The 14,514-nt window shown below is 39.6% G+C and overlaps 1 protein-coding gene across 1 annotated transcript; it reads left to right on the plus strand.

Annotated features, from left to right (window-relative positions):
* The first annotated feature begins 4,124 nt into the window (after window positions 1–4,124).
* On the plus strand, window positions 4,125–9,233 carry LOC103832296 (E3 ubiquitin-protein ligase ATL23). Its single transcript, XM_009108270.2, has one exon. The coding sequence runs from the start codon at window positions 8,575–8,577 to the stop codon at window positions 9,070–9,072; it is 498 nt and encodes a 165-aa protein (XP_009106518.1). The 5' UTR covers window positions 4,125–8,574; the 3' UTR covers window positions 9,073–9,233.
* Window positions 9,234–14,514: the final 5,281 nt, after the last annotated feature.

Raw genomic sequence — 14,514 nt, forward strand, 5'->3', positions numbered from 1 at the left:
CTTCAGCGCGCGCCTCATCGAAGAATTTTCGTAAGAAAGCATTCTTGATGTCGCTCCAGGATGTTAAAGATCCTGTGGGTTGCTGCCTAAGCCAGTGCATCGCTTCTCCATTCAGCGTGTATCTGAAGAGCTTGCACAGCAGGTAATCTTCGGGGACTCCTTCCATCCGAATGGCAACGATTAGATCCTCGAACCGTTCCAAATGGTCCATAGGATGCTCGTGCGGTAACCCAGAGTAGGGTATCTGCGACACGAGAGTGTAGTATTGAGGCTTCAGCTCGAAATTCTGCTTCTGGATCTCCGGAAGTCGAATCGCTGATCTGTTGGAATAGTACTCATCTGGGCGATTGTAGTCGGCCAGTGGTTTCGATCGAGCGTCCTCATCTACAGGTTGAGCAGCTCCTGTAGCTTCAGCATCAGAGATTACAGTTCCCTGAGCATCTATTCTCTGACCTGTTGTATTACGCAGATGACCGGCCTGGTCATACAGGTTTCCGTTCTCATCCTGAGTTAGAATAATAATGTTTACCATTTTTGACGACACGTTATCGATCGACGTACGCAGTGTAGTATCGATCGTTGTCGAACGACTGGGATCGATCGACGATGACGGTCTGGTGTCGGTCGACGGTTGGTTGTGCGTATCGATCGACGACGAAATGGTTGCGTCGAGTGATTTGGAACGTTGACCGCTACGGATGGTGCGTTCCAAATAAGCAGGATCGTCTGAGAACAGCAAGTCTTTCTCCTTGTTGCTTCTGAAAACCAAGCATGCACACTGCTCGGTCGCTACGTAGCGACCGAGCACGCGTACTGCTTGGTCGGTACATAGCGACCGAGCACGCACACTGCTCGGTCGCTACGTAGCGACCGAGCATGGGTACTGCTCGGTCGCTACGTAGCGAACGACCTCGAGCCAAGCTCGGTCGCTACGTAGCGACCGAGCTCGAGCCAAGCCTGGTCGCTACGTAGGGACCGAGGATGCGTACTGCTCGGTCGCTACGTAGCAACAGAGCTCGAGCAAAGCTTGGTCCCTACGTAGTGACCGAGCATGTGCACATTTCGATCGTTACGAAGCGATCGAGCTTTCCCGAAACGTCGATACGACACGAATCCATGCATTCTTGTCTACTCTTAAATGCTATCTCCCGAACACCGTAGCAAACCCATTTCATGTTTCTCGTCATTTGAAGTCATCAATCAAACTTTACGATAAAAACCGCGAAAAGTTCGATTTTATCGAAAGAAGTTGTAATAAACATTTCGAGTCAAAAGACGGTCCAAAGAGACCTAAGACGTGACTCGAAGCCCACTTACGATTTCTTAACCAAATCCCATAAACCGTAAGACGGTTTATGCTTGGTTTGCAAGAAAAGATTAACGTCAAGTTTCCGCGGATAAATACGAAGTTTTCGAAGATAATTACGAAGATCGGGAAAATGGAATATCTCCATTTTAAAGCTAAGACGACTTAAGGGCAGAAAGGGAAAAGCGTAAACCGATCTAGGAGCGAGTATATAAGGAATCCTAGGCGAGAGGCACAGAGGGGGGGGATTTTCTCAGAGGCAACTTTCCGTTTTTGTTATTTCGAGCTGTGACTCAATTAGGTTTAGCCATCTTAGGGTTGTTAGAACTAGGAATCTCGCCAACAGCTCTCGAGCCCAGGCTTATACCTTGTTGTAAACGCTCATACGCAAATTTGGAATAAGACTTCTCTTTGCTCTTTTTTTACGATTTTTATATTTTGTCGTTGTTATCTCGTGTTCTGATTGCGTAGCATGTTGTATTAGCAGATATCTGGGACCTCTGGGAAACTAGGGTTCTCCTACTTTCCTTATTTAAACAGAAATCGACAGTGCGAATTTCGGTTCCCACACTTTCCTTGAAGCGTTTTTGGCCGAAGATTGATCTATCTTCGTGCGCTTGAGATTTGCTGTTGCAGAAGTCGTGATTTGCCTTAACTTGTGCTCCGCGAGGAAGCATAGTCGCGACTGTTTCTGACATCCCCAGATAGCTGCGACTCCGTTTGGGGTCGGGAATTTTACACCCAAGTGGTATGTCGATGGAACGGCTTGCATGGCGTTGAGCCATGGGGTTCCCATGATCACGTTGTAGATGGCAGGATGATCGACCACCGCGAACTCGACGATTTTCGTGATCTCCTTGGCCATGACTGGCAGCTGGATTGACCCGAGGGTCATCGATACTTCGCCTGAAAAACCCGTGAGCAGTTTCAGCGTTGGATTTAATTCTCCGATTTGATGCTCATCCGATTGAGAGTGTCGCGGAAGATTACATTGACTGTGGTTCCCGTGTCAATGAGTACTCTTCCGACTTCCAGATCTCGTATGATGAAACTATGACGAGCGGATCGCAGTGAGGTTGATCGATCCCCCCAGCTTCCTCCTTCGTGAAGGTGATTGAGCAATTTTGACTGTCTCGGAGAGGAGACCATGTAGGCCAGTTTGCACTCGACTCTGCCTTCCGCTGGTAATCCTTGATGGCCGAAACCATATTGTTGCAGTATTGCAATCCTCCGATGATCATGTTGACTCTGCGACGATTGTTATTGTTTCCCATGTCGTCCGGCCTTCTGCCGTGTTTATCCCCGGATTGGTTTCTTTGAGGGGATTTCTACGCGGGCGGATTTCTGTCTGTCTTCGGAGGGCGATCGATCTCGAGGATGAGATCTTTCACGCTGGTCACTTCCGAGAGCTCTCCAGCTAGTAGCTTCACGGCCAACCTTGCTCCCAAGACTTTGCAGTTAGTCGTGGAGTGTCCTCGGGACTGGTGGAACTCGCATAAGGTGTTTTCGTCATATCCTCGATTGCGAGTCCACATATTACCCGTGGTTTGGCCTTGGTCCGAACTGATCGCGTAATTGTGCGCTCCTTGGAGATCTTCCCCCTCGTGATGGGCATACTTGTCGTTACGAGAGTTCTTCTTCTTCGTTTTCGGGTCCACGTCTTTCGAGGATGGTCTTGCCGACTTATGTTTTTGCGATAAGACTTTTGTTTTTTCCTCGATTATGATGTAGTCCGTCGGATTATGGAGGGCGTCCTGGATTGTCTGCGGTTTGTCGAGGGTTATCCATTTTTTGAATTTCGACTTGTACCAGAGCGTCTTCCGAGCGCGTCGATAGCCACCTTGTCGCTTATCCCGCTGACCCTGGACATTACCAGCTTGAATCGGCTGATGAACTCGTGGAGGGGTTCGTCTTCCCTCTAGGACAGACTCCAGAGATCGACATCGGAAGTTTCTCTATCTATGAACATAGAGTATTGTTTGAGAAATTCCGATGTGAGCTGTCGGAAACTCCCGATAAAGTTTCGCTTAAGGCGTGCGAACCATTCGAGGGGTGCTCCTTCCAGATTCTCGACGAACAGGCGGCAGAAGCCGGCTTTTTTTTCGCCGTCCTTCTGTCTCGCTCTTCCCATTGTGATGTGGAAAGCCTGAAGGTGCGCCTTCGGATCGGTCGTACCATCATTCTTTGGTACTTTCATTTTTCCCGGATCGGATACCCTCATATATGAGATGCGAGTGGTGAAGGGGGTCTTCCGAGCCCCTTCCAGCAGCATGTCGATCTCGGGGGCAACGCTGGTAGCGTGATGGATTTGGGATTTTACGGCTCTTACTTCTGCCGCAGTCTTGGTGATGTAGTCGCGAAGATCGCGGAGATCCAACGTCTCGCCAGCAGATTTCCGAGCCTGTCGGCGTTTACGGCGAGTGAGCTCGGTTTGCCTTTCAGCCAGCTCTTCTTGTTCGTTCCAATAGAGGAATTCCTCCTCTTCCGTCATTGGTTTGTCGAACGGAGATCTTTCCCGAGCAGATCGGCTTCTGGTCCTTCTTGGGCATATGTCAACGTCCTCATCGGTATCGTTGTAGATGTCGCTAGGATCCAGGTCGACGTGCTCAACCCCACTCGCGGGAGGCGAAGGGCTCTCAGGGTTCCCCTTTTCGATGAGAGATTTTTCGCTAGGGTTTTGACCCGAAGGTCGTTCCTGTGCGGTTCCAGGACTGTCGAGTGGGGTTGCGAAGTCGAGTCCTTTCCCGCTGACTTTAGTTTTTCCGCGGGGATGGATTGCTCGAGTCCTTGCCGTTAAGGTGCTCACGATCTTATCCTGTTCTTCCGACCTTTTTCATAGGTGGTGAACATCTTTTCAAACTCTTCGAGCACCGCGGCGTTGGCTGGTGCGTTGGCCGCGGAAACGTCCGCTGCTGGAGTGTGTAGATCAGTGCCACTGCCTCCGTTAAGAGGAGTCTGCACGTTATCCGCATCGTCAGTTGACATATCTGGTTGAGCGTGATGTGGTTGAGAGTTAGATTGATCCATACCCCTCCCCCCCCCCTCCTTTTAGCGCCAAACTGTGGGAACCAAAATTCGCATTGTCGATTTCCTTCTAAATTAGGAAACTAGGAAAACCTTAATTTTTCAGAAGTCCCGGAGATCTGTTAATACCACACGCTAAGCAATCAGAACACGAGATATCAACGACAAAGTATAAAAATCGTAAAAAGAGAGCAAAATAGATCTTATCCGAATCTGTGTTTGAGCGTTTCAACAAGGTATAAACTTGGGCTCGAGAGCTTTCGGCGAGATTCCTAGTTCTAGCAACCCTAAGACGGCTAAACCTAATTTAGTCGCAGCTCGAAATAACAAATAACGGAAATTTGCCTAAATCGCTCTAAATGCTAAGTTTTCGCTGAAAAAGTCTATCTCTATGCCTCTCACCTAGGACTCCTTATATAGTCGCTCCTTGGTCGGTTTACGCTTGTCCTCTTCTGCCCTTAAGCCGTCATAGCATAAAAATGGAGATATTCCATTTTTTCCGATATTCGTAATTATCTTCAAAATTTCATATTTATCCGCAGAAACTTGACATTTATCTTTCCCTGCGAACCAAGCGTAAACCATCGTGCGGCTTACGGGCTGTTGATTAAGAAACTGTAAGTTGGGCCTCGAGTCATGTCTCAAGTCCTTTTGGGCCGTCTTCTAACTCGAAGCGTTTATTACAGCTTCTTTCGATAACGAACTTTCTGCGGTTTTTACCGCAAAGTTTGATTGATGACTTAGAATGGCGAAAACATGAAATGGGTCCGCAACGGTCTTCGGGAGATAGCATCGAAGGATAGACGAGAATACATGGACTAGTGTCGTATCGACGTTTCGGAAGAGCTCGGTCGCTACATAGCAACCGATCTTGGCTCGAGCTCGGTCGCTACGTAGCGACCGGACAGCGTGCATGTGCGGTAGTTGCGTAATGACCAAGCTTGGTTTGTCCGTGTTCTGATCGTCATACTCGAACCTATCCGTAGCTGGTTTGGGTATGTTTCCGATGGCTTATGTTTGATCTAAATAGAATTCGAACGAAGCTTTATCTCGGGAATATACGTTGTGACGTTTTCTTGACCGAGCACGATTTGTTGCGGAAAGACATACTTGTATTTAGCGGAGATTTGGACGTTAACTTCGTCGTAACCGTTTTCGACCCCAATAACCAGTATCCTTTTCACTAGAAAGTTTGCGACGGTAAGATATATGACTAAGGCATCATGATGGGGGGTCAGGACCCTCTCCTGTTACTTTAAGGTGAAACTGATCTCATCCGTGCGTAGGAGCATGCGCTTTACTATTCCGGTCTCTTGACCATTCTTGGCATTCCGGGTAGTTTTCTTTCAGGCCGCGTGGATTATGCCGCTTATTTCAGAGCCACCAGAGATGACATGGATTACTCTATCTTGTCTTGGAGGTGAAGCGGGAGCAGCTTCAGGGGGCTTGTTGCTAGTCTCCTTGTTGAGGAGGTGTACTAGAAAGGAACTCCCGGAGGTGTCCTTTTTTCAGCAGCTCATTAACCTGGATCCCTAGTGTGATGCAGTCCTCCGTTTTGTGATTGTGGTCATGGTGGAAGTCGCATCACAGGTTTGGATTCCCAAAAAAATTGGGTGCTCGCATCTTCTGAGGCTACTTGACCTGTGGACCCATCTGCCTCATAACATGTATTAGCTCTGGTTTTGATATAGTCAAGTTAGAGATGTCGGGCCATGTGGATACATTCATCCCTTCGGCTCTCTCCAAGGGTCGGTTCGAAAACCTGCCCCTAGTTCTTGCTCCCATCTTCTTTTCTCTGGTAGGACCCTTCGTCTCGGTCGATCTTCGCCTGCTTGGAGACCTTTAGATCCTGCTTTAGTTGAGCCTGGCTTGAATTGCAACGTCTTACTCCCACTTGACCTGGCCTAGGCTTGGGAGAGTACATCCTCCATATTCTTGCATTGATACTTCTTGAGTTCCTTATACAAGTCCCCGTTGGGAAGTAGGCATCTTTTGAAGGCTGAGATTGCTGTAGAGGTATTGCATTCGGGGATGGATACCTTCTCGTGATTGAAGCGAGCTATGTAAGCGTGCAGTGGTTCAAATTGATGCTGGAGGATCTCATAAAGATAATTAGAGGCTTTCTCCAGGCTTCTACTGCTTGGCGAACTGGTCTACGAACTTGTCGGTGAGGACCGCAAAGGACCATATATACCCGTTAGGTAAGTTGATGTACCATTGTAGTTCAGGGCCTATCAAGGTCGAACCGAAGCCTTTGCACATGGTTGCTTCTTTTGCCTCCTTCGGGATTGCCACAGTGAGCATATGCTGCTTATACTGAGCGACGTGGTCATCTGGGTCGTCGGTGCTGTCGTACATCCTCATGTTGGGGAAGGCGAACTTCCATGGCATCTCAATCAGTGCCATCTCGTCCGTGAAGGGAGTATCAGCGTATAAGCCGGGATCGCTTCTTTGGATGGGAGGAGCTACAACCGGGATTTTTTCTACCATCAATGGAATGGCATCGAATTTCTTGGCGAATACTCGTTTGAGGTAAGCAGTCATGGCTGGTTATGATGTTTTCGCCGCCTCTGTCGTCTCCTCATTATATAACACTATAATGGAAATTATACATTTAAAACATTTGTAGTAATATCAAATACATTTATAATTGAAAAATATCCGCACAGACGTGCGAAACAAAATCTAGTAATATCTTAAGCCTCCTTCAGATTTTGATAATAACTCTTACTTTTTTTGTTTCATTTTAATTGTCGTTTTAGATTTGGTGCACAAAATTTAAAAATATGTATTTTGTATATTTTCTAAATAAAAAACACCATTATCTATATACCTAATCGAATCAAAATCTAGTAATATCTTAAGCCTCCTTCATTAGAGGCTTTCTCCAGGCTTCTACTGCTTGGCGAACTACTCTACGAACTTGTCGGTGAGGACCGCAAAGGACCGTATAGACCCGTTAGGTAAGTTGATGTACCATTGTAGATCTGGGCTATCAAGGTCAAACCAAAGCCTTTGCACATGGTTGCTTCTTTCGCCTCCTTCGGGATTTCCACAGTGAGCATCTGCTGCTTATACTAAGCGACGTGGTCATCTGGGTCGTCGGTGCCGTCGTACATTCTCATGTTGGGGAAGACGAACTTCCATGGCATCTCAATCAGTGCCATCTCGTCCGTGAAGGGAGTATCAGAGTATAAGCCGAGATCGCTTCTTCGGATGGGAGGAGCTACACCCGGGATTTTTTCGACCATCAATGGAATGGCATCAAATTTCTTGGCGAATACTCGTTCGAGGTAAGCTGTCATGGCTGGTTCTGATGTCTTCGCCGCCTCCGTCGTCTCCTCATTATATAACACTAAAATAGAAATTATATATTTAAAATATTTGTAATAATATCAAATACATTTATAAAATGAAAAATATCCGCACAGACATGCGAATCAAAATCTAGTAATATCTTAAGCCTCCTTCAGATTTTGATAATAACTCTTATTTTTTTTTGTTTCATTTTAATTGTCCTTTTAGATTTGTGCACAAAAGTTTAAATTATTTATTTTTGTATATTTTCTAAATAAAAACACCATTATCTATATACCTAAGCGAATCAAAATCTAGTAATATATTATCCCTCCTTCAGATTTTGATAATAATTCATATTTTTTTTTGTTTCATTTTAATTGTCGTTTTAGATTTGTGCACAAATATTTAAAATATTTATTGTTGTATATTTTCTAAATAAAAAACTATTATCTATGTACCTAAGCATATTTCAACCAATAAAATAATAAAATATTATATAAACTTAATAAATTTTGCAGTAAAATTATAAAACAACACCTATATACTTTTAGCCTCAACACTAAAATAATCATTTAATATCTTAAGCCATATTGGATGATGCCTTGATTAGAAATCACACACTTTAATGAATGTAGAGAGTTTTTTGATTCATGACGAAAGTGAAAAAAAAAACACATGTTCAAAGTGTTGTGCGGTTTGCGGATCTCAATTGTCATGTATTTTTATTAAAATAACCTAAAATCTCAAGTGGGTAGGGTCCGGTCTCACTTTAATATATAGCCGTTACTCTATTTTCACAAAGTTTTCATTCACAACCACACCTCTAAACATTTCTCACAATTTTTTGGTCTAAAGAAGGAATATAACTCTTTTTCTCTTTTCCTTTTTGCTTTTACACAATCTTATAAGAAACTTTAGCCTGAGAGAGCGAGAGACGGTGTAGGATGCACTACACGCGCATCTCACCAATTATATTGCCTTCTCCACCACCCACCATCACCGCCACCGTTGAATCCAGTGGTAGAGGAACCATGTTAGCCACCCTATTCATGGCCCTCCTTCTCCCTTGCGTTGGCATGTGCATTGTCTTCCTCATATATCTCTTCTTCTTGTGGTGCTCCACACGTCGCCGTATTGAGCGTCTAAGATTTTCTGAACCGGTTAAGCTGGTCACCGGTAAAGGTCTCTCTGTCTCGGAGCTCGAGAAACTCCCAAAACTCACCGGAAAAGAGCTTGCCTTAGAAGTGAGGTCGACAGAGTGCCCTGTTTGCCTTGAAAATATCGAGAGTTGCCAATCGGCCCGTCTGGTTCCCGGTTGCAACCATGGGTTTCACCAATTATGTGCTGACACGTGGTTATCTAACCACACGGTGTGTCCTGTTTGTCGTGGCGATCTTGCTCAGAAGGTTCCTCAACTTAGTAACAATCATAGTCCATGTTGAAAACATGATCCCAAATACTCTTCTTCTTTATTCATTTTCTTCTACTTGTCTTGTTTTCTCTCTGTTAACATTTTAGTTTTTTCATCGTTTGCTGTAGTAGGTGGATATGGTTTGTACAGTAAATTGTAATAGAGTCAAGTACAAAATTTCCTGTTTTGTCATTGCGCTACTTACCTTTCATATATATACTAGTTATAAGGGTGGAGTTAAGAAAATGCTGATACAAAAAAATTATTTCATTACTCAAATATGAAGTAATGTGAATAAATAGAACATAATAGAAAAACCAATAAAATATAAATTCTTACGAAAACAAGTACTCTTGGCCAAAAATAAGAAAAATTGTTTGAAATATCATACATTTAGATTTAAGGGATAGAGTTAGGTTTGTAAATGGTTATTAAACATGTATAGATGATTTAAGAGGGAATTATTTTAATGTATTTTTATCACAAATTTAGAGTATTTATGAAAATAGTTATCATTTAAAAACAGTATTTAAAAACAGTATTGAAAAGTATTTATCAAGTTTGAGTTTGCATCATGCATATGTATATGATGATGACGGGAGTATGGATGATATTAGATCTTGCTAAGAACGATGCAATATTGTAAGAAAATTGGCTCAAGGTTGAGGAGAATTCAACGTTAACTAAGAAAAAAACTCAAGTCAAAGGCTTTTATTGTTGCAGCACTTAAATATGCTTAAGGAAAAAAAGAAATTCTCTCGGAAGAATTTAGAATGTAAATTTAAATTTGTTGTATAAGGAGGACATGACTTAAAAGAAAAAATGATTCTTGAGAATAAGAAAACCAAGAAAATTTTGTTTTCTTGAGAATAAGAAAACCAAGAAAACCAAATGACCAAGCATTTGGTGTCATTGATGTGGTTACTGACGTATATGTTGATTAATATCTAAAAATTTGAATGATTCAAGAGAGATTTGTCAGATATGACTTAAAACTTGATTTTAAATACAAAATTATACCTAAACTTGAATTAAATGCAAGATTAACTTAAAAGTTTGTAAAATTACAGTTAACTTCGGCATTTAATCTGCTAAAGCTTTGGAATAGATTGTAAGGACCTGATGGTGATGATAAATGATCCCTAAGTATGGCCAAACTTTTCAACGGAGCTGCAAGTCATTCAAATTATCCTGATGTGCTATTCGGATTTCAAGATCAACTACGTGCCAAAAACGCATAATGGAATTACAGATTCTCTACCTAGGAATGCTCGCTCTTTTCATAGACTTTTATGTTTTATTGGTTGTTCAATTTCGGTTTGGTTACCCAGACCACTTCATGTTTGAATAATAAAATAACCTTTTGTTGCCAGAAAAATAAAAAATTACAACCACCCCTTTGTGACCAAACAAAAAACAGAACTCATTTTTACGAATATAGTTCCGGAAAGTCGTCTGAGTCTTATGAGATAATGTAAGTCGTTTAGACGATTTCGATGGAGTCTTCTGGTGTAATTGATCTTAAAAATAATTTATAAAATGTTAAAAAAATATTTTGACAAGTGTAAAAAAATAATGTAATTATAAACAGTTTTAAGTAATATAAATTAAGATATAATAAAATTGAATAGTTTTCAACATAGGTGAGTGAAAGTAGTTAATCATGATATTCTTTGGCTTAAGGTTTGACAACATATGTTGTAGTATTGTATGTATTTTTAGGGTCAGATTTTGAAATGCTTAAATGTTTTTTTGAAAAATTAAAATTTTACCTATATGTGTTTATTTATGTGTATACACTTTTTAAGTTTAATTTGATTTTATGAAGTGTTTAGTTAATTAATTTAGTTTAGGGGTTATGTTAGGGTTTGGACGACTAACAGATATGTCGTCTGGCGATTATAAGACTTCTCTGAAAGTCTTCTAACTCCCGCTAAAAATATTTTAGTTTCCCGCTAAAAATATGGAAGTCTTCTGGGCGACTTACAAGTAAGTTGTCTAATAAGTCTTCTATTAGAAGACTTACTTGAAAGTCTTCTGAATCGAAAATAATTAACTTTGTTGGAATTTTTGTCTCCATATATAAAGAAAAATTTACACATTCTATATCCTCATCTCAAATGGCTGCAAAAAAAATGGTATGTTCCTCATTCTAAAACTCTTCAACTCCTCTCTAATCTATTTGAACTTATAAACACCAAACTTTATATCAACTTATTGTTTTTGTCTCGTTTCTTTCTCACTAGTTTATCTTGTTTTGCCGGTTTTTCATCACATGGTTTTTATCTTCCACTTATTTAAAGATAGATTTATTAATTTTAGATATGTTTTTTGCGTGTTCTATAAAGGTAGATTTATCTAATCTTCCACTCATTTTCTTTGTTTTCAAGTCATTTGAACATTTTTGGATATGCAGGTTTTTCATATATGGATTTGGATATATAGGTTTTTCAGATCTGGAAGACTTTTGGGACGACTTACCTTTTAGTCGTCTAAAATATAATGCGCTAGAAGACTTCCAGGACGACTTAACTGGAAGTTTTCTGACGGAGTCTTCTCACATGTCTCCCTTTCATAACAGATTTTAGCGTTTTGGTATGTTTTTATATCTGAATTTTCTTCATTTGGTAACTTCATGTTGCATAAAGTTCTTACCTTTTTCACAAACTAAAATTCTCCAAACCATTCTAATCTCTTTGACTTGAAAACACCGAACTTTATATGAATTTTTCATTTTTGTCTCATGTCTTTCTCACTAACCTATCTTTTTTGTTGCAGGTTTTTAACCAGATGGTTCTCATCTTCCACTTGGATATGTACTTTGTATGTTCTATAAAAGTATATATATATAATCGTCCACTCATTTTCTCTATTTTTAAGCCATTTGAACATTTTTTGATATGCATGTTTTTTTCAGATATGGAGCAGACTTTGAAAGATTTATGAGAAATCTGCACTAGAAGACTTCCTGGAAATCTTCTGACGGAGTCTTCTTCCATATCAAGTGGAGTCCAGGCTTGTCTTTTGCAAAGGAATGATCTATAATAGTTTTATTTCTGATATATTTTGTGATTTGCATGTATACTCCTTTAGTTATGATTTTGTTTTTGTAAATTTGAAGAGATATTCATAAAAAAATTGGTAACTATGTTCATATTCCACAATATTCCACTCATAGCAAAAAACATTATTGATGCATATAGCAATAATAATACTTAAGTCATTGATACAACATATTAAGAATTATTTTAACAATTATACTCACTCATAGCAAAAAAAACATCATTGATGCATATAACAATAATGATACTTAGGTCATTGATAAAACATTTTCAGAAATAAGTATTTTACCCACTCATAGCAATAATCATCATTGGTGCATACTTAAAAGATGGAAACAAACAATAGTAACTAGTCAAAACATATCATAAGTTATACAAGTTTGTGTTGAAAAACTTAGTCAAATTTAATAAAACTAAGGCATAAAATATATTTTGAAAATATGAGTTTTCATATCTTAAAGTTACTTAATACTCTTAAAAATACAAGTTACTCAAAAACTAGCGTACAAGACTTCCGCGGAAGTCTTCTCAGATCAGCTAGAAACTTTAATAAACATGAATGTTGGTAACCTCATAAATATCACGAATTAAGTTATAAATTTCATTCAGTAACTAAAATATTGATTAATAGACATGAATTAACAAGCAAATGTTTAAAAAATCTTTATAGTTTTAGAGAAAATAAAATTTTATTAAACATTGACGCAGACGACATTCACGGAGGTCTTCTGGCTAGGAAGTTGTCCATTTAGGTTAGTTTTGCAATTGATTTTTAACCTAGACGACTTACATGGAAGTCGTCCATCTTTGTTTGTTAAAAAAAACACGAAATAAAAAAATCAATATTTTGTTATACCTAGACGACTTTCATGGAAGTCGTCTCAGGTTAGTTTTGTAATTGAAAAATAAAACAAATTTTTTTTTTCAAGAAGACTTACATGGAAGGCGTCTGTCCGACGACTTACATGGAAGTCGTCTAAGATAAGCAAGGATTGACCAGAATCTCGGAAAAAATCATGGACGACTTCAATGTAAGTCGTCGTACCTTTGAAGTCCTATAGAAATTTTTTTTTAATTTTTTTTTTCAATTTCAAAACTAACCTGAGACGAATTCCATGTAAGTTGTCTAGGTATAACAAAATTTTGATTTTTTTTAAATTTTCTACTCGTCGACTTATGTGTAAGTCGTCCAGGAAAAGTTAAATTTCTGACACAATTCGGTCAAATGCAAAATTAGCCCGTTTACCCTAGACGACTTACATGGAAGACGTCTCGAATTTTTTTTAACAAACAAAATAGATGACTTCTATGTAAGTCGTCTATAAAAACACATTTAAAAGTAGATTGCAAAACTAACATATGCATTAACCAGAAGACTTCCATGTAAGTCTTCTACAGCCAGATGACTTACCAGAATATGTCGTATGGACGAACATATATGGGAAAAAAACTGATTTCATAGTTTCAACCAGTGAGATAACTTGTTTATAACACATAAGTCTTCTCCAATCACCCAAAATCTCAAACAAAAGTGACCCACCAAGAATCGTAAGCTTCAATGGCTCTATGAACCATAAAAAATTTAGAATCAAAATCTTGTTTTTTTTGGATGAATATGGAGAGAAAGTGAAAGAGATTTTGTTTTTAGTTCATAATAATTGAGAAAGAAATAGTGTAAATCGATTTTTAGGTGCATTAAGAACTTCAAATTGGTTGTTCATGGTGGTTGGTGTATTGATGTAAATGATAATATTGTGAATACTTGAAAAATATGAGGGTGATAGAGTAAAACATGCATTTAAAAAAAAAATGTTATGATATTTTTGTGAATAATCTGAACTTTGGGGGTGAAAAAGACAAATCAAAGATCCAAAAAAAAACATTGGTCATATTTTTGAGTCATATTTGCAAAAATAGGCTACCTTAAAAAATGATGGTATTTTTAAAAGGATGAATTTGATTTACTCATTAGAAATTAGTTATATTTGTTTTTTTTTTGTTTTATAAATTCGAAAAACTTATGTGTTTATTTATTTTTCTGCACTTTATTCTGATATCATCCGTATTCTGTTTCGGAGTTTATTTTATTTTTGGAACTGTGTTTTGGAGTTTATTGGCATGGAGGAAGTGAAACATATCTCAATTCTCAATTGGTAAGCAAGAAGAAGCCACCTTTCGTGGCTCAGCAATTCAGGTGTTAAAGATGTTGTTTTCTTTTGTTTTTGTGTTGTCTTCGTCAACTTGTTTTCTTTTGTTAATGATGTTATATCATCTATGAAATAAAGAAATCAATAACAATTGAATTTACACCCACACAAATTCAAAATATTACAAAGTAATTGAAAGAGAATGGTTGGTTGGGTTGACACAAAAAGAAATGAGAGGGGGGGGGGGGGGGGGGGAGCGTGCTT

Source organism: Brassica rapa, chromosome A02 (assembly GCF_000309985.2).
Source record: "Brassica rapa cultivar Chiifu-401-42 chromosome A02, CAAS_Brap_v3.01, whole genome shotgun sequence".
In the NCBI taxonomy this organism is placed as follows: Eukaryota; Viridiplantae; Streptophyta; class Magnoliopsida; order Brassicales; family Brassicaceae; genus Brassica; species Brassica rapa.